The sequence below is a fragment of the Gracilinanus agilis genome, chromosome 1 (assembly GCF_016433145.1).
Source record: "Gracilinanus agilis isolate LMUSP501 chromosome 1, AgileGrace, whole genome shotgun sequence".
Taxonomy (NCBI): Eukaryota; Metazoa; Chordata; class Mammalia; order Didelphimorphia; family Didelphidae; genus Gracilinanus; species Gracilinanus agilis.
Window position 1 is genome coordinate 254,656,250 of NC_058130.1, and position 27,104 is coordinate 254,683,353.

The window sequence follows — 27,104 nt, forward strand, 5'->3', positions numbered from 1 at the left end:
TGGTATTCTTCTCTTTTCCTTACCCCCAAACTCCAGTGGTTTCTTACCTCTAGAATCAAATAAACTTCTCGTTTAGGTAGTTGAAGACCTTCACAACCTGGCCTCTTTCTTTCTTTCCAGTTTTCTTACATATAATCCTTACTTACATATTCTGTGGTCTATCAGTATTGGCCTGTTAGCTGTTCATCACCCATAATGTGCCATATCTTTTCTCTTCCCCCTTTTGTAGCATATATTCCCTCCTCACTTCCACCTCCTAGATTCCTGGCTTCTTTTAAGACTCAGCATAAATGCCACACCTTAAGATGGGCTGTGGCTTAGAGTTCAGCAACCAGTGGCTGGGGAACAGAGACATATATGAATTTAATTTCTTCAGGAGGGTGAGGGTCATAATGTGAGTCCTAGGCATGAATAGCTGAGGGGAAAGGCAATTAGCATTTTCTAAGTAAACTGTCCAAAATCAGCATCCAAGAAATTGGATGAAGCAGGAGGGAACAAGCAGAGTTTGAATGCTAAGCAGTAGGTATCTTGGGCCTCAGTATATATTCCTTTTAAACAATAGTGTTGTGACTATCAATTGTAACAGGTTGCCTGTTGTCTCTCATCATCTTTTTTATCCTGCCACTTGTGGGTATAGCAGTGCTAGGAACCAACAGTAGGGCAGTGATTACCTTGGATATTCATAATAGCTGATTGTGGCAGAAAAGACTAACATGTCAGAATTTTTCTCTCTAGCTATCTTTTATTTTTATTTTTTTAAAGAACTAAGATATGTAAAGATACAAGTAGCTCTCAAAATACAGAATTTCATTTTGTAGACTTCTACTTTGAAAGAATCTTTATATATGCAAAAGAAATTGCCACATGGATTTCTTCTTCATTCAAATAAAGACTTATTTATAAAGCATGCTCTTTGGGTTGGAGTGAGAAAAGACTTGTGCCTGAAAACTCAGAGCTGTATTCATTCTCTCTCTCTCTCTCTTTCTCTCTCTCTCTCTCTCTCTCTCTCTCTCTCTCTCTCTCTCTCTCTCTCTCTCTCACTTTTTTAAAACCTTTTCCTTCCATCTTGGAATCAATACTTTGTATTGGTTCCAAGGCAGAAGAGTGGTAAAGGCTAGGCAATGGGGATTAAGTGACTTGTCCAGGCTCACATAACTGGGAAGTATCTGAGGCCAAATTTGAACCTAGGACCTCCCATCTCTAGGCTTAGCTCTCACTCCACTGAGCTACCCAGCTGCTCCCTCTTTCATATCTTTACAAAAGATATGAAAGTGACTGAAAATTAGAACTAATTACAATAAGAACTTTATTTTGATTTTTAGCTTTTGTATAATCATAATGTCAGCCATTGATATTTCTGTATAATGGATATACACCTCTGGTCTTGTTCTTAGTTTAAAAAATCATAGTGATATATTCCACTAATTGATGTATTGTATTTACATATATTGAAGGTTTTAGGTGGCTGAAAATCATGAGTATGTCAAAATACTGTGAAACAAGCAATTTTAAGCAATGTGTAAATCCTACAATGTTCTTTTCCTCTTCTATGTGAAAAAAAGTATTCCATTAGTAAAGTTAGTTTTATCTTTTGAGGTCCTGAATAGTAGAAATGCATAATACCTTTTACTTTGTACAATATTTTATAATAATTAGTAAAAGTCTATAGCAATGTTCAGTGTCTTCTATATTCTCACTTTGTTTTTCAGAATGGTTTCAAATTGTAAACCTTTTAAAAGTGATCCCAATTTGTCTGAATCTTCAAATAAAGTTTGTGTGTGTTTTAATTAGCCATTACAGAGGATAGAAAATGAAGTCGAACTCCTAGGAGAACACCTTCCTGTAGGAGGTTTTACTTATCCTGCCTCAGCCCATCCTCCAACATTACCTCCATCAGCCCCTCTCCAGTTCTTAACACATGATCCTTTGCACCAGGAGGTATCTTTTGGAGTAGTAAGTTTCATATTTTATTCACATTGCTCTTTTTTTTTTTTTTTTAAGTAATCTTATCACTATGTATACTTTTCATTGTAATAGTGAATATTTTATAGTAAAATGATATAAATAGTATTTGCTTAAAATAATTGGCATATGGAATTACTACCATTATTTAATCTAAAGCCAAGCATAGTTGAAGCCATTATTTTATTTCTAAATAAATTTTTATTCTGCTCACATGACAAAAGTTTAAATAATGATAGCTATGGATGAATAGTTTAAATATGTAATTGATTTCTTACACATTCTGAACATAAGGTTTTTCCATTGAATTTTCTCTAAAAGTTTGGTGTTGACTTAAAAATGAACAAAAATAGGGATGTAGAGGTAGGTAGGTAGTAATAATGTGTTAGGGACACTTACTTTGAAATCTATTATGTTTAGTTTTTTCATTTTAACTTAACTAAATAATTTGATGGTCAATTCCATCTAAATCTTAAAAATAAAATCAGTAAAATAATAAGAATGCTTCTTTTAAAAAACACATTATTTAGTCAAATGGTCTATTCTTTTCTTCTTGGCTTTATGTTATAACACATGACAGGACTTTTATTAACGAGGTATGCCCCCTTAACCCTGCTATTCCTTGATCATAAAATCAGGATTTTCAAGGGATGCTCTCAAAGCATGGTGGTACAAACTCTCACTTCCACAGAAATGAACCTGAGGGTCGAACCCCCAAACCTATTGTTTAATTAGAGACATATAAGAATGTCATGTGTATCATCAGATACAGATGCTTTGTTGTTTTTGCTTTCTTTTTCCTTTATTGTGAGAGAGGATTCATTCTGGGACAAGATGCACAGAATATAGTGATGTATTTTAAAACCATCTTTTTCTTTTCTTGAAAGAATGAAAAGGGAAATGTAGAGTAAAAATGCTGTCATCTGCTTCATTGATGTTTCAAGGAATATTCATTAAGGCAAAACCTTTGAAATTCCATCTTTTTTCTCTTTTCTTGACACAAACACATACACTCTCACCTTCTCTCCAGAACATAACCTATCCACCCTAGCCTTGCCTCTCTCCAACATTTCAGTCTTGATGTACTGGTTGCACAACTTGAGTATTTCTGACTGAACTTCCCCATAGACTAACTGGTCCCTCTTGACTTCAAAAATTTGCTTGAGAGAGACAGCTTTCAAAAAATGAATACCAGGGAAAGACTATAATTTGAACCATCCTTGGAGTCATCCCCAGGACAACCCAGATTTTAGTGTCATCTCTGACACATGCTAGCTGTGTGATCCTGGGCAAGTCACTTAAAGCTCTCAATGCTCTAGGCCAGTGATGGTCAAACTTTTTAAAGAGGGGGCCAAAGGAAATGAAGTCCTCATCTGTCAGTCTGTTTCTAAGGCAACTCTTTCAAAGTTTCATTGTATTGTATTCTACTCATTTTATTCATCAGATTAGGAATAATGTCAGGCAGCCGGATAGAACATTTCAGGGGGCCACATCTGGCCCGCGGGCCATAGTTTGCCCATCACTACTCTAGGCAACTCTATTAAGTAGATTTTCATGGGTAGAGGGCATTTCCTATAGGAATAAAATCATAAGCTAATCCTTCCCCCAAAAAAATTTTTAAGCCTTTTTTTTTTAAAGAATAATGCATAAAAGTGTCAAATTTAATCAGGTATGCGTAGGAAAATAACATAGTTTTTCATTTTTTCTTAACAGCCTTATCCTCCCTTTATGCCTCGAAGACTTACAGGACGTAGTAGATATCGATCTCAGCAACCAATACCACCTCCCCCTTATCATCCCAGCCTCCTACCATATGTACTGTAAGTCCTATCTCAGCCTTTTTAATATTTTTCCTAGTTTTTAGACATTTCTTTTCTATGATATTTATACCCTCTTTTATATAGCATCTTTTATTTTATTTATTTATTTCTAAAACCCTTGCCTTCCATCTTGGAGTCAATACTGTGTATTGGATCCAAGGCAGAAGAGAGTGGTAAGGGTAGGCAATGGGGGTCAAGTGACTTGCCCAGGGTCACACAGCTGGTAAGTGTCTGAGGGCATATTTGAACCTAGGACCTCCCACCTCTCAATCCACTGAGCTACCCAGCTGCCCCTATAGTATCTTTTAAACTTAATATAAGCAAAGTCATCTTGAGATGGTTATTTTAGGGGTATTTCATATTCAGAATGTTTTTCTGCTTTATTTTCAAGGAGTATAAAGCAAAATAAAAGGATAGCAATATACAAGGAGAATTCAATTTAAACATTTTCTTTAAACCCCTACTATGCACAAGATCCTGAAAATAAAATGAACAATTCCTACTCTCAAAGAATTATATCATTTTGTGAGGAAAAGATTTGTACCAGAAAAATAAATTTATAAGATAGCAGGTATCAAAGAAGGTAGAAGACAACAGAAAAAAGATTCAAAATAGGAGACTGTGTTTTTGTTAGCTGGTATCAACTATGCCTCTCACTGCTTCTGTTCTATATTTGCTACTTCTACTAAGAGGAAAGAGTGCTCTGTCTCTTGAGTCTCAGAGAAATACCTACTAAAGCACTCTTAAATTCCCAGCATATATAATTCCAATTTTCTGTCAATTTGATATATTTTAAAGTTATTATAAATTCTTTTTTGGAGGTTGACTTTTAAATTTAATATCTCATTGTGGTGTTAGAGTGAAAAACAGATGAACTTTTGTCAATGAAAGGAACATTCCTTGATAATGTATGTGTTAGCATCTAAATAGGGTTTTTGGTTTGTTTTAGAGAAATTATTAAATTAATTTAAACAAGTTTCAAAGTCAACATTTTATTTTTTTTTCTTGCCCTCCATTTTTTTTTTCAAATTATTACTTAATTTAGAATATTTTCTCAGAGCTGACAAGCAATCCCACTGGGTTTTACATGTATCATTGTTCAAAACCTATTTCCATATTTTGTTCAAAACCTATTTCCATATTATTACTATTTGCAATAGAGTGATCATTTAAGTCAACATCCCTAATCTTATCCCCATCGAACCATGTGATAATCCTATGTTTTACTTCTGCATTTCTACTCCCACAGTTTTTTCTCTGGATGTGGATAGTATTCTTTCTTAGAAGACTCTCAGAAATTGTTGCATTGCTGCTAGTAGAGGAGTCCATTATGTTCGATTGTGCCACAGTGTACCTGTCTCTGTGTTCACATGGAACTCCTCCAATACATTATTCCTTTTAGCACAATAGTATTTCATCACAATGCCACAATTTTTTCAGCCATTCCTCAGTTGATGGACACCCCCTCATTTTCCTGTTTTTTGCCACTACAAAGAATGTGGCTAAATGTTTTTGTACAAGTATTTTCCCCTATTTATTTCTTTGGGGTACAAACCCAGCCAGTGGTATGGCTTGACCAAAGGGCAAGCAGTCTTTTAAAGCCCTTTGGGCATAGTTCCAAATTGCCCTCCAGAATGGTTGGATTAATTCACAACTCCATTAGCAGTGTATTTGTGTCCCATTTTTGCCACATCTCCTCCAACATTTATCACTTTCATTGCTACCATATTGGCCAGTGGGCTAGGTGTAAGGTGGTACTTCAGAGTTGTTTTCATTTGCATTTCTCTAATCAGGAGGGATTTAGTACACTTTTTGTGTGCTTATTGATAGTTTTGATTTCTTCATGTGAAAATTGCCTATTCATGTCACTTGACCATTTGTTGATTGGGGAATGGCAAAGTCAACATTTTAGGGCTGGAGGTCTACTTAATTTTTAAAGTGTTTAATTCTTCAAAGGTATTAATTATTCATTTTTATTTTTTCTCTCTGGAATAATAGTAGAGCTACTTATTTACTGGTGGTATGAATTTTTTTTTCTTTCCAAACCACTATAATATATGAGATATAAATATCCAACCCAAAGAAAATTTTAAATAACAAAAGAATTCAGAATAGAATATCTTATATAAATGCCTAGACCTGTCTTTAGAAGGGACCTAAACTTCCATGTGTGTAAAATTAGATATCTTTAATCTGTTCAGGACTTTTCAATGGCTATTAACAATCCATTGATAAAGTTATTAAATCAGAATTATAGAAGATTAAAACCCTTGACTAATAAATTTTTCTGACCACCTGCTTTTCTTATTTTACTCACTATCACTGAAATGATTTTTGTACCACTTTGTTCCTGGCAGCTGTTCTTCTGCTGCCCTTCATATCAAATACTCTGGCAATATCCTTAAAGGACATTTCTAATCTGTTCTTCTCTAGTAATGTACCTCGTTCCACATTCTTTATTTCCCACTTATTTTTTTCCCTAAGCTGTATCTCACCCACCAAAACCCATTTTTCTCTTTTTTAACTTGCCATTTATGATCGCTGTTTTCTAGAAAGTAAATCATCATGAAGGCCAACCTTTCTCACACCTAGCAAAAGTTTCCTTTAATTCATCTCCATTCCCACTCTTCACTAAGCTTTTAAATGTTAAACTTAAAGAGTTAATTGTTGTCCTTCTTATAGATCAATGCTTCCAGTGCCACCTGCAATAGGTCCAGCCTTCAGCTTTGAATTGGATGTAGAAGATGGAGAAGTAGAAAATTATGAGGTTAGTAAATAATTTTTAAATTAATTTTGGGAATAGCATCAAACCAGAATATTCCAAATGTTCTACCATAAAGAAGAAAAAAAGACATTTAGTTTTTTAAAATAACATAGAGTGCTTTTAAGGTTGTCAACATTTAAATTATATTTCATTTGATCCTCTTATAAACTCTTGTGAAAGTTGGTTCTATTATTCCCATTTTAGATGAGGAATTTGAGGCTTAGAAAAGCATGTGATTTACCCAGAGTTATATAGCTAGTAAGTATCTGGGGCAGGATTTGAATTCATGTTCTCCTAACTTCCATACTATCTCCCCCATCTCTTTAACAAAGCCCCTGGATTCTATTTACTTGGAATAATTTTACTATTCCAGGTATTTTCCAAAATGTATAAATACTGATTTTATGGTAAATATATTTATTACAAACATACTCTTGCTTTTCAAAAGCTTTTATTGTTACATAAATGCATATAGTATGTTCTTTAGAAATAGCCAGTCACCACTTTATTGAGAGTACTTTAAAATGTTGCCTAACTTAACAGCCAATTCATATATTTCCAACCTATAGTTGTTTAATTCACCAAGAACGTAACAGTACTGCATCTCCCCCGGTCATATGGAGGCTATTGAGTGCATACTCTTTTGTTTTAGCAAACAGATATCATTGTAATTCCTCTTAATTAATATTTCTTTAGGGTTTGGGGGCAGCTAGTGTTATAATGAATTCCTGGCACAAGATGGACACCACTTTGAGTAACAAAGTCCATTCCCCATTTAACACGAGGTTGCTGGATAGAATGCTTGAAATTGGGAGGTCCTGGCCTTAAATTTGACCTTGTACAACTCATAGCTATGCGACCCTGGGCAAATCACTTAACTCAATTGCCTAATCCTTGCCCTTCTGTCTTACTAACTTACTATTGCTGTTACTAAGACCAAAAGTAAGGGTTTTAAAAAAAAGGATAAACATGATAGATATTTTTCCACTTTTCTCAATGTGTGGATAATTTTTATTTTCATAACGTAAACTTATATGATTTTATGCTTTGGAGAATTCAAATTCCTTGTGCCTATTTATTTTTTGCTACTTTATTTGTAGCACATTTTCTGATATAGTGCCTTGGAAAAAATATTTCTAATCCCTCAGATTGTGTCTAGCTGCTTCTTATCTTCTGGTGTCCTAATTAATTTTTATAATTCTTACTGCTTCTTCCCAGTCTGTTGTTTTGTCTTATATGTACATTGTTTTTTCAGTAATATTGCTTTCCTGACTTTTTTCCTTCAATTGTATTTTTATTACCTATTGATCTTTCCCTTGATTTCATTCATTTTGTTATTTACAGCTTTTATAGGTGTGCCTAGCTCTTGGATAATATTCTGTGATTTCCCTGGATTTTTTATTCTCTTGTGTTAGTCTTTTAAAATTCTGATATTAAAGTGCATTTATTAGGCAATGTCTGATCTTTCCCTTGATTTCATTCATTTTGTCATTTACAGCTTTTATAGGTGTGCCTAGATCTTGGATAATATTCTGTGATTTCCCTGGATTTTTTATTCTCTTGTGTTAGTCTTTTAAAATTCTGATATTAAAGTGCATTTATTAGGCAGTCTTTTTTTTTTTTTTTTTTTTTTTTTTTTTGTACTTCTATTCCATCTATTGATACTTCAGCTTGGATTTCTATTTTATCCGATGAGACTCTTTGCTATCATCAGTTAGTTTTTTATTAATTAGCAGTTTTTAAACATTACTTTTAATGCCCATTAAAAAAAATTTAATTAGGATATTTTCCCAAGGTTACATGATTTCATGTTCTTCCCCTCACCTCTTCTCTCCCCCTTTCCAAGAGCCAAATAGCAATTCCACTGGGTTTTACATGTATCATTGTTCAAAAACTATTTCCATATCATTACTATTTGCAATAGTGATCATTTAAAGTCAACAACCCCAATCACATCCCCATTGAACCATGGGATCAATCCTATGTTTTTCTTGTGCATTTCTACTCCCACAGTTTTTTCTCTGGATGTGGAAAGCATTCTTTTTCATAAGTCCCTCAGAATTGTCCTGGATCCTTGCATTGCTGCTAGTAGAGAAGTCCATTATGTTCGATTGTGCCACAGTGTATCAGTCTCTGTGTACAATATTCTTCTGGTTCTGCTCCTTTCACTCTGCATCAATTCCTGGAGGTCTTTCCAGTTCACATGGAATTCCTCCAGTTCATTATTCCTTTGAATAGTATTCCATTACCAACAGATACCACAATTTGTTCAGCCATTCCCCAATTGAAGGACATACCTTCATTTTTCAAGTTTTTGCTGCCTCAAAGAGCATGACTATAAATATTTTTGTACAAGTTTTTTACCCTATGATCTCTTTGGGGTATAAACCCAGCAGTGGTATGGTTGGATCAAAGGGTAGGCAGTCTTTTAAAGCCATTTGGGGAATAATTCCAAATTGCTATCCATAATGATTGGATCAATTCACAGCTCCACCAGCAATGCATTTATGTCCCAATTTTGCCATGTCCCCTCCAATATTTATCACTTTCCTTTGCTGTCATTTTAGCCAATCTGCTAAGTGTAAGGTGATACCTCAAAGTTGTTTTCATTTGCATTTCTCTAAAGATTTAGAACACTTTTTCATGTGCTTATTGATAGTTTTGATTTCTTTATCTGAACATTGCCTATTCATGTCTCTTGCCTATTTAATGTTAATCATTTTTTATCATTAGTATTAGAACCATTGTAGTGCTTAATTTTTCAAGTACTCACCAAAGACTGTAGTTGTGAAGGTTTATCTTTGAGTATTCTTATTCTTCTCTTCTTGGTTCTCTTTGCCCAAGCATTAGCATTGGCAGCACACAGCAGATTATTGGAAGGAAGGGAAAGGAAGGGAAGTTGCCACTGGAATTTCCCAAAGATGTTATTTTGATGCCTTTTGTTTTTTACTTTATAGTCAGTTTCCCATTTTTTCTAGCCTCTAGAACTTTTAGTAACAGCCTGTGAAACCACCTATTTTCCCCCTTTTGGTTATCTACCCAAGTTCTATCTGTGGAACCCTGCTTCAAAAGTATTTGAATAGGTAAATGTAACAAGAAGCAGCAAAGTTAGTGAAGATATAATGATGTTTGAGATGAGGTAAATGTTTTTATTTTAGGATTAAATCAGGTATCTAGTAGAGTCTTCTGTGCTTCTCCTCACCTCATTCCAAGTACCATTACAGTGTCCTGTTGATGAAGTATGTTTGTTAGAGAGGACACAAAAGTAGTTATTATCAAAATCGTTAGTAGACTTTTCAAATGAATTAAATATCTCTTCTCCTTTCACAGGCATTGCTAAATCTTGCAGAACGACTAGGGGAAGCTAAGCCACGTGGATTAACAAAAGCAGATATTGAACAGCTTCCATCTTACCGGTTCAATCCTAACAACCACCAGTCAGAGCAGACTTTGTAAGTGTTTAAATGTTGGTTTAGTCTGTTAATTAAGCACATTTTTATCCTTTGAATTTGGGATCTGCATTGATCATTAGAAAATCAAATGCACTTTACATATCTTCAGCTCTAAAAGTAAAAGGTTGATAACTTATAACATAATTCTTTACTTTAGTGATCTCTTTGAAGAAGCAATTTTTGTGTATTGAAGCAGGAATTATTTTATATTTACTCAAAAGACTCCTTTATTTTAATTTTTTAAATTAAAAGACATTTCTACATGACTTCTTAAAGTTTGTTCAGTTTTACATGTTAACTATCTTTAGGATAATTGTGTATTAATAATTTCAGTTTAAACTTGTAATTTAATTTTGACAGTAACTGAGGAATTATGAAAGTATTCTGATATGCTAGTATATGACAGTTTCTAAGATGTCTCCAGGTATAACAAGACTAAAAAACCTAATGTACTGTTTTACTTTACAAGCATTGTTCCATTGTTTTGTTTTCTCTTTAGGTGCGTAGTATGCATGTGTGATTTTGAGTCAAGGCAGCTACTTAGAGTCTTACCCTGTAACCATGAGTTCCATGCCAAGTGTGTTGACAAATGGCTTAAGGTAAAGTAGGAGTTTCTATTAGTTTAATTTCACATGTACTTTTGATTTCTCCTCCCCATAAGTGTAACAAATTCCCCAAAGTTCTTGTGTTGAAGCTTGTTTTTATCATGTAGTAGAGGTATAGGAACTAGCATGCTTTGGAAAGAGGCACAAGGACCTAAAAGTATAAGCAAGTTAAAAGGGTGACTAAAAAAGTACTTCTTAAATATCTTTCATAGAATCTATGTTGGAAAGAACCCCAGAAGCCATCTAGTACAGAGACAAACTAGGCCTGAGTGCCAAATCTAGCCTGCAGATTGTTGGACTTCCCTTGGCTAAGAATGATTTTTATATTTAAACACAATAAAACTTTTATTTTAAAATATAAAAACTTTTCTTAGCTTGAGGGCTAGTCTCTGATCTATTCCAGACTGTGCCCACATAAGAATGTCCTGACATATCTGACAATTGGTCAGCCAATCTAGACTTGAAGAATTCTAGCGAGAGAGAATGTACCCCTTCCAAAGGTAACCCCCACTGTATTTTTGGAAGGCTAATTTTTAAATTTTAGGAATATTTTCCTTACATCAAACCTAAATCTCATTTTTTCTGATTTTTACCCATTGTTCATGGATCTGCATAATGGACTCTTAATAGGCTTGACTCCAATGGCAGCACCCTCTTTGTTTTTTGGTTGTTTTGGGGTTTTTTTGTTTGTTTGTTTTTTAACCCTTACCTTCTACCTTAGAACTGATACGGAAGAGTGGTAAGAGCTAGGCAGTGGAGGTTAAGTAACTTGCCCAGGTCACACATCTAGGAAGTGTCTTAGGACTTCCCCTCTATAGGCCTGGCTCTCAATCCAGAGCTACCCAGCTGCCCTCTTTAGTTCTGATTTCGTGTTGGGATGGAACAAGACACTTTGAAGTCAAAGACCATTTAACAAAAGAGGTTTACCTTGCTCAAACACAGCAAGGGCATCCAATAAGGATATAATGGTTCTATAGCTTTTGTTTTCCTCTGGAAACATATGTGATCTGTAAGTCATCAAAGCATGGTAACTCTCCTGTTCTTTTGCACCCATGAAATCTGAGAGGCAGCATCTATATGACTGGGACTTGCTTTGCCCCTAGAGGACTAGGAAGCTGCATCAGGGAAGCCAGGGCCAGTTAGGTCCTAGAGACAACTTTGTCTTAGGCTTAATGTTGAGGGCAGGGAAGGAAGCTGAAACCAATCAGATCCCTAGGGTAGCTTTGCTTTCTTTTAGATAAAGTCTCCCCATACTATAGATAGGAAGAAGGAATTGGAAAATACAGCTTCTGTCATAGGAGGCAAACAACTTGTATAATCCCTCTTCCATTTATCAATCCTTAAGATACTTGGAAATAGATAATTTCCCATCCTGAGACTTGCCTTCTGACTTTCTTAAACTAATTTTCATATGAGTGAGTTAACATAGTAGTTACCCTCCACTGGATCCTTCCATCTTATCAATATCCTTCTTAAACTGTGGCATCCATAATTGAGCACAATCTTTCATATGTAGTCTGGGCATGGCAGAGGGCAATGCAAAAATAACCTCCTTGGGGGCAGCTGGGTAGCTTAGTGGATTGAGAGCCAGGCCTAGAGACAGGAGGTCCTAGGTTCAAATCCGGCCTCAGACACTTCCCAGCTGTGTGACCCTGGGCAAGTCACTTGACCCCCATTGCCTACCCTTACCAATCTTCCACCTATAAGTCAATACACAGAAGTTAAGGGTTTAAAAAATTAAAAAAAAAAATAACCTCCTAAATCCCGGATTCTGTACCTTTCTTAATGCAACATAGCATCTTATTAGCTGTCACCTCACTATTGAGTCATGCTGAATTTACTGCAATACACTAAAGTCATCTAATCTTTAACAGAGGAACTGCTGTCTAGCTATATCACTTCCACCTTCCAATTGTAAATTTTTTTAGGTATAAGGATTTTATTATCCTTAATATTTTTCATCTTAATATGTGTGACTCTGCCTTCCAGTCCAGTAAGCTGCTGCTAAATCCTGACTATCCTCTATCAAATTGACTATCCTAGGTTGATGTGTGCTAATATGATAAACGTATTATCTATGCCTTTATTCCAGTCATTGTTAACATTAAATAGCTTAGGATCAAGCATAAACCCTTGAAGACCTCTGTAGAATAGACATTTAGCCATTAAATACTTCACTTTTTTTTCAAACAATTCAAAAGTTACACATCTATCTATCCATTTTGTCCAGAAGAAGTACATTTGTCAAATGATTTGCTAAAATACTGGGCCAACTGTGTAGCTTTTCAAATGTATCTTATCATTGACTCAAGATTTTCCTTTACAAATTCATATTTTAATTCTCCATGCCTTTCAGTACTTTGCTACTTGTCCAGGCCCTCCCAAAAATTTGCCAATGTAAGTCCACCTGTTGTGCTGGGTGATATTCCTCATTCTCTCCCAACACCATGAGGGTATCAGTGGAGCATTCTGACTATTCACTTTTTCATCCCTCATTCTTGCCATGTGACCAGCCCATCTTCTACAATTCCCTGGTAACAGCTTTTATCCTTTCTTGGCCTACTTTTAGATATACTGTATAGGGTATCCATTCAAATGCACATGGAAATTTAAGCAATAGGCCTTCTTTATTTACTCTTTCTAGGTGAATGGATAGACCAAACACCTCTCAGGGATTAGAGGTCTTTTCTAGGATGCTCTGAAATGTTACGTGTCTTGGTGCAATCAATGAAATGCTATCTGCAAACAGGCCATTTGGGAGAGTTCTTCCATAGAGAATCTTTATTCAGTCTGGATTCAGAGCTGGATCTACCCTTTTCCCTCTCAAGGGCAGATGCCTTTGACAAGCATTTGTCTCCTTGTTCTATATCTCATCTGATGTTTATGGTCAAAGGATCATTGAATAAGATTGTTGCTGTTTTTACAGCTTACAAGGAATCTTGAATGATTTTGATATATAAACAGGAGACACCTTGTTGAAAGAGCCTGTAAAGTAGTGATTTGTTTTGTTAAGCCATGTCAGAAAGGAAATGAGGTTAGACTGCCATGATCTGTTTTCTGATGAATCAGTATTCTTTCTTTTTGCTCAGCCCTGGCATTTCTAGAGGTCTTCTAGCCTGCTTTTTAGAAGTAAATTCTAGAAATTTTCCAGGAATTGAAGTTAAATTCACTGACCTTTAGTTTGCAAGTCCATTATAGTCCTTTTTTGAAAATTGGAATGATTTTACACTGTCTCTATAATACATTTCCCTTTCTCCATTTCAAAGAAATTTACTACCATACCTTTAGAATTTTTTTTTTAGGCCTCGTGACTTGAATTTTTTAAGGACAATTAAGTTTATTCTTACTATCTCCTTATTTATACTGGGTATTTTGGAGATAATATATATTCTCTGCATCATTGTATGAGCAGCACTTTAAACTTTAAAGTTCTATGTAAATATGAGCTGTTGCTTTTTTTTTTAATCACATTGCGATCTCATTGACTCGAAGGAACTCACATAGTGAGGTGGACTCCATTTATCAATATAGCTTTATAGCTGTTTTTCAGTTTGGTTTTAGCCAGTTGCCTGAGGAATTGATTGGGTAAGTGACTTGTTGAGGAGCACATCTTATGAACTAGAAGATTAGAAGCCAGGACTAGAATCCACTAATCAACACTGCTCTTCTTTGTCATCATCATGGTTATCAGATATTGAGTAGAATTCTGTATCTAGGAAGCCTTAAGAGGTTGGAAGAACAGGGAAATCAATTCTAATCCAACAGGCATTTCATTTTTTAACCAAATCAAAGTGTATTACTGTTAATTGTTTTCTTTCCTGAGCACCAGGAAAGGCTCCTTGGATCCAGTAACCCTTTACATCTGGATTGCATTTTACAGATTGCAGTTCCTTCACATTCCTTATTCTAAAATCTTTACCAAAATCCTACAAAATAAACAAGATAGGTGCATTTATCTCCATTTTACAGATAAGAAAAGAGATTAAACTAATGACTTTTGCCACTTTTCTTCCCACCTTTGCTATATCCCTGAAACGCTCTGTTTCCTTACCTCTGTTAGAATTTCTAGTTTACATCCAGGCTCATGTAGTGTACTGTCTCTATAGGTAGGCTTTCTTGAACTCTTGTTAATATTTTCATTTTTCTCTTCAAATTATCCTGGTTTTCTGTTAACAAGTATCCTCCACTTCAACATAAGCTTCCCGAAGGTGAAAGGAATATTCTTTCCATTTGACATTGCTTCCTTGACCTTCATAGGTCATGCTTGTTAAAATATTGGCACCAGAATTAGATCTTCTGTTTCCCTGTCTAATGTACTTTCTGCTATGCCAGGCTACCTCTGGCCTTCAAAGGTAGACTTTCATTTGTTGTATTTAAGGTGTTAAAAATATTTTCTCTTTCTCATATCTTGTTCTTCTCTTCTCCTTTTCTCTCTCTTCTCTCTTCTATCCCTTTTGCCCTCCCTCTTTATCTTACTGTTATCAGATATATGTTTATAAAGATAGTCTGGGCTTTTGTCTTTTGTGGTTAAATAGTTTTACCTCTAAAAATTTTTAAATAAAAGAAATTATAATATTGTGACTCCTTATTAAAACTAACCACCTAAAATAGCTTCATCATATTTCTGACTAAAAGGAAAGTGAATGAAATGTTCCTTCAAGAAGTCTAGTGTAATAAAGTTTTTAAAATGTTAATTTTTGTTAACTTAAGCATATTTTCACACATCATAGAATTATTGAAACAAAGAAAATGAAAGTTTAGGGGTTGGAATTTTGTCTATTCACAAGTCAGAGAATCATTCGTATCGCCTACACATAGATGCATCCATATAATTTTGATTCCACACTGTAACACTGACTCTTTGTGTCTTTCTTTTTTTAAGAAAGGAAATGTGTGTGAATGTATAATAGAGAGAGAAAGAGAGAGAGAGTGTGTGTGTGTCCTGAAATATTTTGTTGTTGTTCGATTGTTTTCAGTTGTCATCTTTGTGACAGTATTTGGGGTTTTCTTGGCAAAGATACTGGAGTGGTTTGCCAGTTCATTTTACAGATGAGGAAACTGAGTGAGGCAAGTGGGGATTACGTGACTTGCCCAGGGTCAGTGTCAAGGCCAGATTTGAACTCAGAATGAGCAATCTTCCTGACTCCAGGGCATGCACTCACACTGTGACATCTAGCTACCATAATCTCAAATATTAATGTCCTTTATTTCATGGAATATTGCTTCTGTCAAAGCTAGGAAAGATGATGGTGTTTCACTCTGCAAAAGAGGAAGAGGAAAAACATTTCTACAGCACCTACTACATATCAGATGGTGTTTAACATTTTATAAATATTATCTATCTTATTTGATCTCTAAAGGAAAATTGTACTGCTTCTCAATATTTGTTCATTGGAAGCAGATGAAACTTTTCTTGGTTATGTGTTTCAGGTGCTACTGATTTGACTTGATAGAGATGAAATGATGAAAAAAATCATTAAATATGTGAATGAAAGGCAAAAATCAATAAAATGTGAACTTAAACCCTGTCATTATTAAGGAAAAGTAAAGAAGCTTCAATATTTAAAGCAATGGCAAAGGTGAAAGTTCTACATGCATGAAAATTCTTAGTGCTGGTAGGAAGTGATTTGAACTGTATTATGATAATGTTAAAAAAGAGTGTTGTGGTGGCCAGAATAATTAGAAATGTAGCTTCTAAGTATACTTTGGTGCTTAATAAAAAAGCAGTAGCAAAATGCAACCATCTTAGTGAGTTAGCATTAAATGAAAGGGCTTTATTGGAATTCTAGCTGTGATTCAAGCATAAGATAGAGTCTTAAGAAAAATGATTGCTTCAATATAATTATCCATGTTAGTATATTCATTCCCAAAATTTCTGATCAGGGCTACCCTGAGACTAACCTCCTGGGACATCCACTCCTTAGAAAGGAAGATATCAGCAACTATAGCTCCAGGGCCAAATCTGGGACCTCCTCTATCTTTTTTCATATAACTCAAGAAAATTCAAGAATCTAAGGATAATTTTACATTTTTGAACAGAGGTTATTCTGTTCTTACCATATTTGGCCCTCTGGGTTTTTTTCTGGAGGAATCCTTGTCTTACCCACCTTCCTTCATGTAACTTTGTAGGCAGGAGGACTGTTTTTTTGTTTATGTTTGTTTTTTAAATTTTCTTTTCCTTTATATATGTAAGGCTTGGCATATTGCCTGGTTTGGCAAGTGTCATACAAATTTATGCTTATTGATTATTTGATTTGCCAATATATATTAACAGTCATTTGGGGCCTGAACCTTGGTTTTTGAAGATATTTTTGTCCAAAATAATCTCCAGTAAAACTTATCCAATTTGGTAAACCCTATACTTAATTAAAAGTTATCTTCATTACTACGTTGTAAATTCCTTAAAATCCATCTGTATTCATCTCTGTCAACCCCTCCCCTTCCTTCAGGACCTTTCTTAACATAAACATTTACTTTTTCCCAGGAAAAAAATTTTTTTAATTTGAATTCCAATTTCTCTTTCTATCTCTATCCCCTCCTTTACCCGTTGAAAAGGCAAGCAATGTGATACTCAACACACACACACACACACACACACACACACACACACACACACACACACAATTATTTATTGAATAAATCAGTATAGTCCATTGATCCAAAGTAAAGTCACAAGCTTGGACGGTTATGATGTAAGGATGGCTCTTCACCATCTCCATTAGGGGTAAATAGGTAAAACTACCCCATGGATAATTTCATCCATGTATAAAAGAAAGTTGAAATTAATGGTATATAGATTTAAATATCATTTACTTTGCCCACATAGAAACTATTCCACACAAAATTTCCAGATTTGCCACTAGATGTCACTGCCATATTTAAAAAAAATTGCCCTGAAGGTATATCTATTTTTGATTCAGTTCCTAAGTTTATTTAAACTTAAGATGAGAGAGATTTTCTGTTAAAGGTTATTGTTACCAAAACAAAACATACATGCTGTGAAAAAAAGAAAAAGTGATTTCAATTAGAGTTGTTGAGTTAAATTTTTTTATTTTATTTTAATAAATTTCTACATAAGTTTTCCGAAGTTATATGATCCATATTGTCTCCCTTCCTTCTTCCCTCTCCACTCCCAAAGCTGATAAGCAATTCAGTCTAGGTTATATACATATTATCACGTTAAACATATTTTGTAGGGAGTTATTTTGTATAAGACAGACAATATAACCACTTAAAATTCCATTCAGTAAGTAAAATTAAAACAAAAACCCAATTCTGTATAGGCATGACCAGTTAAGGGAGAAAATAGAGAAAGGTGTTAAGTGAAAATGAAAGTCATATACTAGAGTACTCTGTTATTCTGTCCTTATAACATCTTGCTGCCATGTATTGTCAGTTTTCTTCTGATCTGGCTTTAAATTTCAAAGCATATTTTGTTTTACTCCAATAGTAATTTATTTTACTCATGAAATTCTGAAAGAATTGGCCAGGTAGGAATGTATTACTTTACTTTAGAAATTTTAGGGGGAGGCTGGGTGACTCAGTGGATTGAGAGCCAAGTCTAGAGACAGGAGTCCTGGGTACAAATTTGGCCTCAGATACTTCCTAGCTGTGTGACCCTGGACAAGTCACTTAACTCCCATTTATGTCTAGCCCTTACCACTCTTCGGCCTTGGATCCAATATACAGTATTGACTCCAAGATGGAAGGTAAGGGTTTTTAAGAATAATAATAAAATTTTAAAAAATTTTATGTTGAAGCCTCAAAAATCATCAGTTTAGAGCAGGAAGGATCTTTAGAGATTATCTATTCTAATCTCTTTTATAGTTGAGAAAACAATACTAGAATATTGAAGTAACTTGTCCAGGGTCATATGGGTATAAATAGCAGGGTTGGGATTCAAACACAGGACCAACTGAGATAAGACAATAAAACTCTTTGCAAACATCTCTATGTAAAGGCTAGTTATTATTATCTTAACTCCAGATAGTCCATTATACCTTGCTGCCTCAGTCAATTGATATAACTGTGAGTCTGAAAGATATTTTGATACAAAGCAAAAAAGTACATTCTGTATGTTTGTTTTAAGATTTTCTTCCATACCCCCTAAAGATTATAATCAACCATGTCCATGGGTGCAGTAAAGTCAAGTCAAAGGCCAAATGTTCCCCATCGTAATCCAGTTAACTCATACCTACATTTTGCTTTACAAGTTTATAAGTCAGTATTATTTTTCTTCAGTTTATATATAAGGAATCTGCAAAACATATGGGTCGGGTGATAGACCTACCATCTAGTATGTGTCAGAATTTCAAATCCAGTTGTTTTTTTTTTAGTTCCAAAAATGTTCTTGACTGTTACTAATTCTCCCAAGCTCCAGTACTTCAAATTTAATTTTGATGATAAGGATATAAAAATGGAAACATCTTCTTAATTATCCTAATTTTGGTAGTGAATGTCATCATGGAAAAGAAATGTATTTCTTTGAATAAATATGTTTTCTAAATCACAACTCAAATAAAGTTTTATTTTGCCTTCATTTTACAGGCAAATCGTACCTGCCCAATTTGTCGAGCTGACGCATCAGAAGTGCATCGTGATTCAGAATGACCAATCTAAGAGCACAAATTTAGTTTGGGTGTTTCTCATCACATGTATATATGGACTCTTCATTGAATTTACCTGTGTGGCTTCCAGCCTTCCCCTTACCAAAAGGGTCAATGGACCTTTCTTTGCACTGTGTGATTTAATTAATTATAAAGCTTACATACAATTAGTCGTCACAATTATGGGATTGTTATACTAACAGTGTGATTGGAACTCCAAAGACTTTTTCTTTAGCTTAATTTTGTGTGTGCACTAACATTCCCTGGTTTTTGTGTGATCATTCCGAGTGTTGCTGCAAGATTACCCTGGATGTGATCTTAGCATGTGCTTTTTTAAGAGTGGTAGCTCCAAACTATAGCAATCTACCTTATATAGAGCCTTCAGAAACTGTGAGTGGAAATGAATGAGTATGAGTCTGATGGTAATATATCTATGTATGACTGCAGGTATGCAAGTATTTGTGTGAGGGTGTGGTAGCATAATGTATGTGTGAGATCCTATATACCAGCATGTACTGAGAATGTGTGTAGTGTTAATTATGCTGCAATGTATAATCTTGTGTGTTATTTAAGCAGTACTAGTACTGTACACTGGTTTCTTTCCTTGTATTTGCTGTGCACACTGAATGCTAAGGGTGCATCAATTATAAGCATTTAATATTCTCTCCCCTAATTCCCTCTAAATATACTTAATAATACAAAGATCATTTTATTCTTCAGGTGGCTGTTATACTTTCCCTTTTTTGGTGGTCTCTGTTGTGGCCACTTTTAGAAAAAGTATACCAGGACCTAATTTTTAGATTCTCTTAAGAAAATGAATTTTAAAATGTCAGGCTTGCTGTTTCCTTTTAGAAGGGTGCAATATCACGCATAATCAGTTAGCAATATTATATGTTCAATTGGTAATTTGAATGTTGATTATGTTCCCGTCTCAACATTTCCAGTCAGCTTGTTAAAGTAGCTGTGATTTTTTTTTTTAATTGGTTAGATTTTTACTCTTCTGAAGACACTTAAGTAATTTGTTACTAAGGATATCCCCAGTCCCATGCAGTTCCCCTCCTAAAATTAGGCTTTGTTCTTCATCAGAATCTAATTTATTAAGCAGTTCAAACTTGCATTCCTGGTCCATCTTCTTTGTTATATAGCTGAAGCAAAATTAAGTTGTGAGGAAATGACATTTCTCTTCCTATAAAGTATTTTAGCTAAAATTCAGATTCTGAAGGTAGTCTGGTTAGTTCTCTTTTGGAGAATCCTATTTCCTACCATATTCCTTTTAACCCATGCTATACAGATGAACTCTGTGATGAAGCGGACCCCTGCTTTTTTCCTTTGTCAAAAACCTGGGGTTGGGGATGCTTTTTTTGGTTTTGTTTTGTTTTGACCTTGCATGAATGAGTAAAGTGTAATACAATCAGTGGCCAAGATGCTAGCAGTATAAAAGAGGATTCCGTTCTTGAATTAGAACAAATAATGCTGTGAAAAAGGAGTTAATCTCCCTTCAATTGACCTGAATAATGTTATAGTTGTGGTTTTTGAATAAATTGATTCACTTACCATATCTCAGATTGCTTTAGGCTCTTTTTCAGTAGTAGAACTAGATTCAAGAGTTCCATTTTTTTGAATCCCTCTGCTTTTTACCTTGGGTGAATGTTGTCAACTTTGTTTGCAACACTGTGAGCAGCACACTTAGTTATCAGTCTTGTCCCAGCTTTGGGTTTTTGTGTCCTAACTTCGGATGCTTCAGATGCCATTCAGCTTTAGTGTCAGTTATTTTCTTCAGACAGTGTTATTGCCACCCATACTGTTTTGCCCTCTTTCAAAGACTTTACGTAAAGACCAATCGCAACAGGAAGTTGAGTAATGTAAAACAAGCACAATTTTGCCCATTTTTTCAGACACTGTTGACTCCTACCTAGTTAAAACAAGAAAATAGAATTATAAAACTTTCTGGTTGGCCCTTATGTGTCAGATCTTAAGAGCACTAATGAAAAAAACAAACAGTGATAACAAATAAACAGCATACTATTTTTTAAAACTGTTATAACCCCCTCCCCAGAAATGTGGTCCAGAGTGGAATTGTTGGCACAACCAGCCACAAACCAATTAAATCATGTATAGTTAATCTTTATTTTTTTAAAATAAGGAGATCATGTTTAAAATTGCATATGCCACACATCTTATACATAGACTCTTTTATATAGCTGCAAAAAATCTTTTTATCTGTACAGATCTAACAATAACACAACTACACTCAGTATTCACTTTATTGAAGCATGCAAATAAAGCACTTTTTTCTAAATTAGATAGAAATACATAATTAACAAGGCACATTGTACTCATATTTAGATAAACTAGTACTCCTCCTCCCTCCCCCTCTTCTCCCCCCCCCCCTTGAACTTAAGAATTCTTGTTATAATGTCCCTTTTCCAGTGAAGTTCTATGAAGTGAAGCAGTTGACCGTTTAGGGGGCAGTAAAGACTAATTTGGTAAAATACTGAATTTAATCGTTGCACTCTTGTAGCTAATCTGAAATTCAAAAAAAATTATTTGCATGGGACTCCTGGAGATGTGTGCAGATTTATTTCATGTGGTTAGTATTTATTTAAAGCACACATGCATGTGTTCTGAACCAGCTCAAACTAGCTACATTGAACTTCCCCTGTTGTGGCTGACAAAAGGGGAGGCTAATGGAATTCATGCTCACCTGTTACTGCCTTTGAATTAATGCACACTTTTGTGTCTGACTCCACCCCCTACAGTGGTAATTCACAGCACCAGAATCCAATATAATATTCATGTTTATTGCCTTTCCCCTCTTTTCCTTCCAAAAATGAGAATGATTGGCATTACCAACTTAGCTCTACTGTGTTGTTGCATGAATTGTCAACTTTTTAGTTGACCATTTTTGAAAGAGAGATGTCAAGGCCTCTAGATATCAAAATCTAATTTTCTTACTGAAAGTTTTTCAAGCAAAATGGGGGGAAATGTGTAAGTATGTTTAGGTTTTATACGATCTCTTAACTGTGATTTGTTAACGCTCTTAAAATTTAGGCCTCTTGTAAATACTTTGGATGGGATCTACCAACTCAGTTTCATTTTAGGAAAACATTTTTGATGGAGATATCTTTGGGCCGTCATTAAAACTGTTTTTATTTTCCTTTTGGTACATTCAGTTACCTCATTTTGCTGTTTGTTTCAAATTTGCTAATGATTATGAAAGCTTTTGAGTTTTTTGTTGGAATCATATTTGTTGAGTCTTTTCCTCATCGTACTCTATTGTATCATTTAATGTAGTTTTAAATGTATTATAAATACCTGTAACCAAATCATTTGAAGGCTTGATAAATTTTTAACAAAATTTGTACATTTTTTATGAAAGTTACTAGTAATGCTTACTAAGTAGTGCAATGAATTTTTATTTTTAATCCCTGTGCCCAATTTTGGAGTTGAGAGGGTTGTTCAGTAATAAATGTATGATGTATACTTAGAATTTCTTGTCATTCTTCCTGGTTTCATATTTCAGTATGTAAGCAGATTATATTCTGAGCCCTGATTCATGTTTTTATAAATGTCTGTTTTGAGTGTTTGAAGGATACACAATATGCTTCTTCAGCCGATCAGTGGGTGGTGTATAAAATGAACGGTGGAGTATAGAACAAATTGCAAAAGCCACACTATCATTTTTGGTACACCCTGTGTAGTATATGCTTGTCCTTAGAAACAAACAGCACATAAAGACAGATGAAAAACTTCACCAAAAAAGTGTCAAAATGCAAAAGCCCTTTATTAAGCATAATATACTTAATATAATATAATATAAAAGCCTTATGTTGTGTTAGCGTACACAACAAAGGTCTTTATTGGGCCTTTTAAAAAAAAAAGGAAGGAAAGCCTGGTTTACCACATTGCTGATAGTCTAGATGTGTGTTCATGTTTCTATTTTATTTGCTATAAGCAGCAGTGGCACAGGAAAACACCTGGGAATGTCAGGATCACTAATATTTCATCATCCAGAATTTCTGTTCCCTGGTTTTTCATTTTGTCTTCTCAGTAACTTATATAGGAAATTTTCTTCTCTTTTGCCCTCAACTACACATGGAATTTTTTTTTTCAGTCTGGTTCCCTTGACACCTATCCCTACTCCCCCAGTCCCCAAAACAACAACAAACACAACTATTTTTCTCTACGTGTTTATGTTCTTGAGCCCATAAATTATTTCAGAAGCAAATTCTGGTCATCTAAGCAGTAAAAAATGGATCTACAAGGAGAATTGGGGAAAAAATAAGTCAAACTTCATTTTCTCTTTTTTTTGAGTGACCTGGGTGGGGAAGCAACCTGTGTGAATTGATGTCTTTAACAATTGACCATCAGGCAAAAAGATTTAAGTCATCCTTAAGAGACTTCTTCAGAGCATGGATAGATCCTAAATGTTTTCTTCCTGCTTTGGGTGGAGAAATGGGAATTCTTTTGACCCAATCAAACATCCTGACAGATGCCCTAAAATAGAATTAGGAACTGGATTCTCCTTCCTTGTCACTTGTCACATTTGTCAACTTGCTTTTTTTCCTTCCTTTATGGCTTTTATGCAATTTCACCTTTTACACTAAACTTCATTAATGACTCTCATTATAAAAGTATCTGCTTTGAATTTTATTTTTCAGAACAATGTGGTTCCCTTTTTAGTAGCAGAGGATAAATTTAGTTCTTGTGGTTTATTTGGTTTTTAAAATGTGAATGTGTATGGAAGCCTATGCCAAAACAATCTTGACTTTTGAAATATTCTATCCACAGAATTATAATTTCAAAACTATAGAAGAGACCCTAGAGATAGTTTAGGCCAACACCTCATTTTACAAATAAGAATACTGAGATTCTGAAAGAAAGATCACATAACTAGTAAATTGCAGAACCAAGAGTTTGAACCTTGATGAAGCAATAGTTTTAATAAATATAAAGAAATTGTTGTTTCAGACAAGTCTTTTGTCTAAAGTGAAAAAGACAAGTCAAGTAGCAATTATTTCAATTAACAGCTTATGATATTAAAAAGACTGTATTTTTTATTAATTATTACGCACATTTCTATAATGCTTTATAGTTTACAAAATCCCTTTCACAATAACACCAAGAAGTAAGAGATAAATTTTATTCTTCCCATTTTACATATTTAGAAACTATCAAGAAAGGATTCATAGGATCATGGTGAATGGATATATTTTCATGTCAGTCTCATCCCACCATTGATCATCCTATTCTTTTCTATTTGACCACTTTGTCCTATGGAACTCCCGTCTCACTATTAATAAACTTTTCCTTCTCTTCCCCATAGCACATTCTGTATATGGATCTTCTGTTTTCCCCTGAATACAAGTTCTTGAGGGCAGAAACTATTTAGTTTTTGACATTGTACCTTCAGCCCCTGGTTCATAGTAGGAAATTAATGCTTACTGTATAGATCAAAGGATCCCACAATCCCAGCCAATAAATGGCAGATCCAGAACCCAAACTTTTTGAGTCTGAAGTGTGGCTCTTCTCTGAATGATGGATTCAATTTCAAAGAGTATTTTAGCTTTTTTGTGCTTTTTTGTTTGGAAACATCTTCAATATCCTCAAACCACTAAGACCAGTTAGCTTTCTGATAGCTGGTTAAATGATGATTGTGATGGTACCTAGCTTTGTATATCTGTAAGGATAGGTGATAAGGGATACAGAGAAATTTGTAGATTGTCTTTAAGAGGAATGGAGAAGTTAGTTACAAACTCTGGGAGAGGAGGATCTTGGGAGGTGACTATAACTCCCAACATGAGCTGGAAGGAGAATTTTTGTTCTGGCATCTCTTGGAAGAACTAATCTTGTGGAAAGATTAGGGATTCCTGGGTTGGAGAATTGCCTTGGAGTAGACTGCCTTTTCCCTGGAGTACAAAGAGGTCAACCTGTCTGAGGTCAACTGGTCAGAGATCAATTTGGCTAAGGTAATCACAAGGGTTTTATCATCTGGGACTCTAGGTTACCTACCGAAGCCAACCCAGGCTTGAGAGGGGATTCAAGCTAACAGGGAGTCCTGTCTCCTCTGCCTTCTTAAAGACAATCTGAGTAGTTAGATTAGCAGATAGTCAGATAGTATTTGGGGTTTTAGATAAGAGCCGGGAATGGATAGGTAGGACCTAGAGAAGAAACAAAGGACAGCCTCTCAGAGATGGCAAGGTGGCATAGAAGTTGGGTTGAGTGTAGATTTGTAGTGTTAGGATCCTATTTTCCAATTATCAAAATAAACTTGGGTTCTAAAGCCCATGGATTTTGTGCTTTACTGGCTCTGGGAATGTCTCTAGGTGGGTGTTTCTCATCTCCCATCCATCTAGGCCTTTCCCAAACTACCTCCATTTGGAGGTAGCCATCTCTTTCATATCCACTATCTTGAGCTTAAAAAAAAAATCACCAATGGCAGCAGTTTGGACAACATGTTTGCAAGAGAAAAGAGGAACCCTTCAATCTTTTTTTTTTTTTACTTTTTACATTTTAAACATTTATTAATATTCATTTTTAACATGGTTACATGCTTCATGCTCCTACTTTTCCCTTCACCCCCCCCCCCCCCCCCCCTCCCCCCACCCATGGCCGATGCACATTTCCACTGGTTTTGTCATGTGTCCTTGTTCAGGGTCTATTTCCAAATTGTTGGTAGTTGCATTGGTGTGGAAGTTTCGAGTCTACATTCCCAATCATGTCCTCAATCCATGCGTTCAAGCAGTTGTTTTTCTTCTATGTTTCCTCTCCTGCAGTCCTTCCTCTGAATGTGGGTAGCGTCTTTACCATAAATCCCTCAGAATTGTCCTGGGTCACTGTATTGCTGCTGGTACAGAAGTCCATTACATTCAATTTTACCATAGTATATCAGTCTCTGTACAATGTTCTTCTGGCTCTGCTCCTTTCGCTCTGCATCAGTTCCTGGAGGTCTCTCCCTTCAATCTTTTCTGAAGTAAATACCCATGCCCTTTCTTCCCTTTCACAATAATGCAGTTGGGGAATAGAACAGCGTGACAAAAGACCGTTTTAGAAAAACTGTGCTTCCTGAGAAAAAAATTATAGGTTTAAAACTACTGCAGGAAGGCAAAATTATTCCCAATAAGGTAAAGGATTTGAGTATCAGAATTTAATCTAGAACAAGGGTTTCAAATTCCCTGGGAATATTTTACAAATGTAAGTTGCCACATGACATTTTTTCATGTTTTAAATCTTTGGGAATATAGTTTCTGAACCAAATTCCTTTCTCTTCCTCCATCTCCAAATTAGATTCTCATCTTTACCATCTTACAGTGTACTTGTTCTTCAGTCCAGCCTTATACTGGGGGTTGTTCAGAAATGATACAATTGTTACCACCGATACACACAAAACTAATTGTATTTGTTTTACTAGAGAAGGAACAACATAAAATAGATTTTATTATAATCTCAGTCCCCAGCTTTTACCTTTTTATCTTTACCCTAAAACACTAATTGTATTATTTCTGGCTTCCCTCATTGCCCTTTCACATAAATCAGTGACTTCAATGTGGAATTAGATTGATTCCCAATTGGAAATAATTCCAAGCTGGGTGCAGAAACAATATATTCCTAATGACTTAAAATATGAAAAAAATTCACAATCATTAAGATTTGACTGTCTGATGAATAGTCTTATTTAAGTAAATCCAGAAGGCATCCTTGAAGTACATATGTTTTATCTCCTTCTCAACATCAGGCAGAAATAACCCAAGTAGAAATCTCCTTTCCTTTCTCCTCTGAGTGACTTCCCACCAACATGATAAGTTAGAGTAGCTGCTCTCAGAGGAGAATTAGGTTGGAGCAACAGGCCCTTCTTTTTCCTGATTATTTGAGCATTCAAGACACGGACTTGGAGA

The 27,104-nt window shown here is 35.0% G+C and overlaps 1 protein-coding gene across 1 annotated transcript in view; it reads left to right on the top strand.

Moving 5' to 3' along the window:
* The window catches only part of RNF38 (ring finger protein 38), a 43,104-nt gene extending 23,559 nt beyond the window's left edge, over positions 1-19,545 (top strand). Inside the window, exons 6-11 of the mRNA XM_044660985.1 lie at positions 1,792-1,953; positions 3,676-3,782; positions 6,465-6,549; positions 9,877-9,998; positions 10,498-10,597; positions 19,151-19,545. Of these exons, the coding sequence (XP_044516920.1) occupies positions 1,792-1,953; positions 3,676-3,782; positions 6,465-6,549; positions 9,877-9,998; positions 10,498-10,597; positions 19,151-19,213 (639 nt within the window). The 3' untranslated portion in view covers positions 19,214-19,545. The remainder of the gene's footprint in view (positions 1-1,791; positions 1,954-3,675; positions 3,783-6,464; positions 6,550-9,876; positions 9,999-10,497; positions 10,598-19,150) is intronic.
* Positions 19,546-27,104: the final 7,559 nt, after the last annotated feature.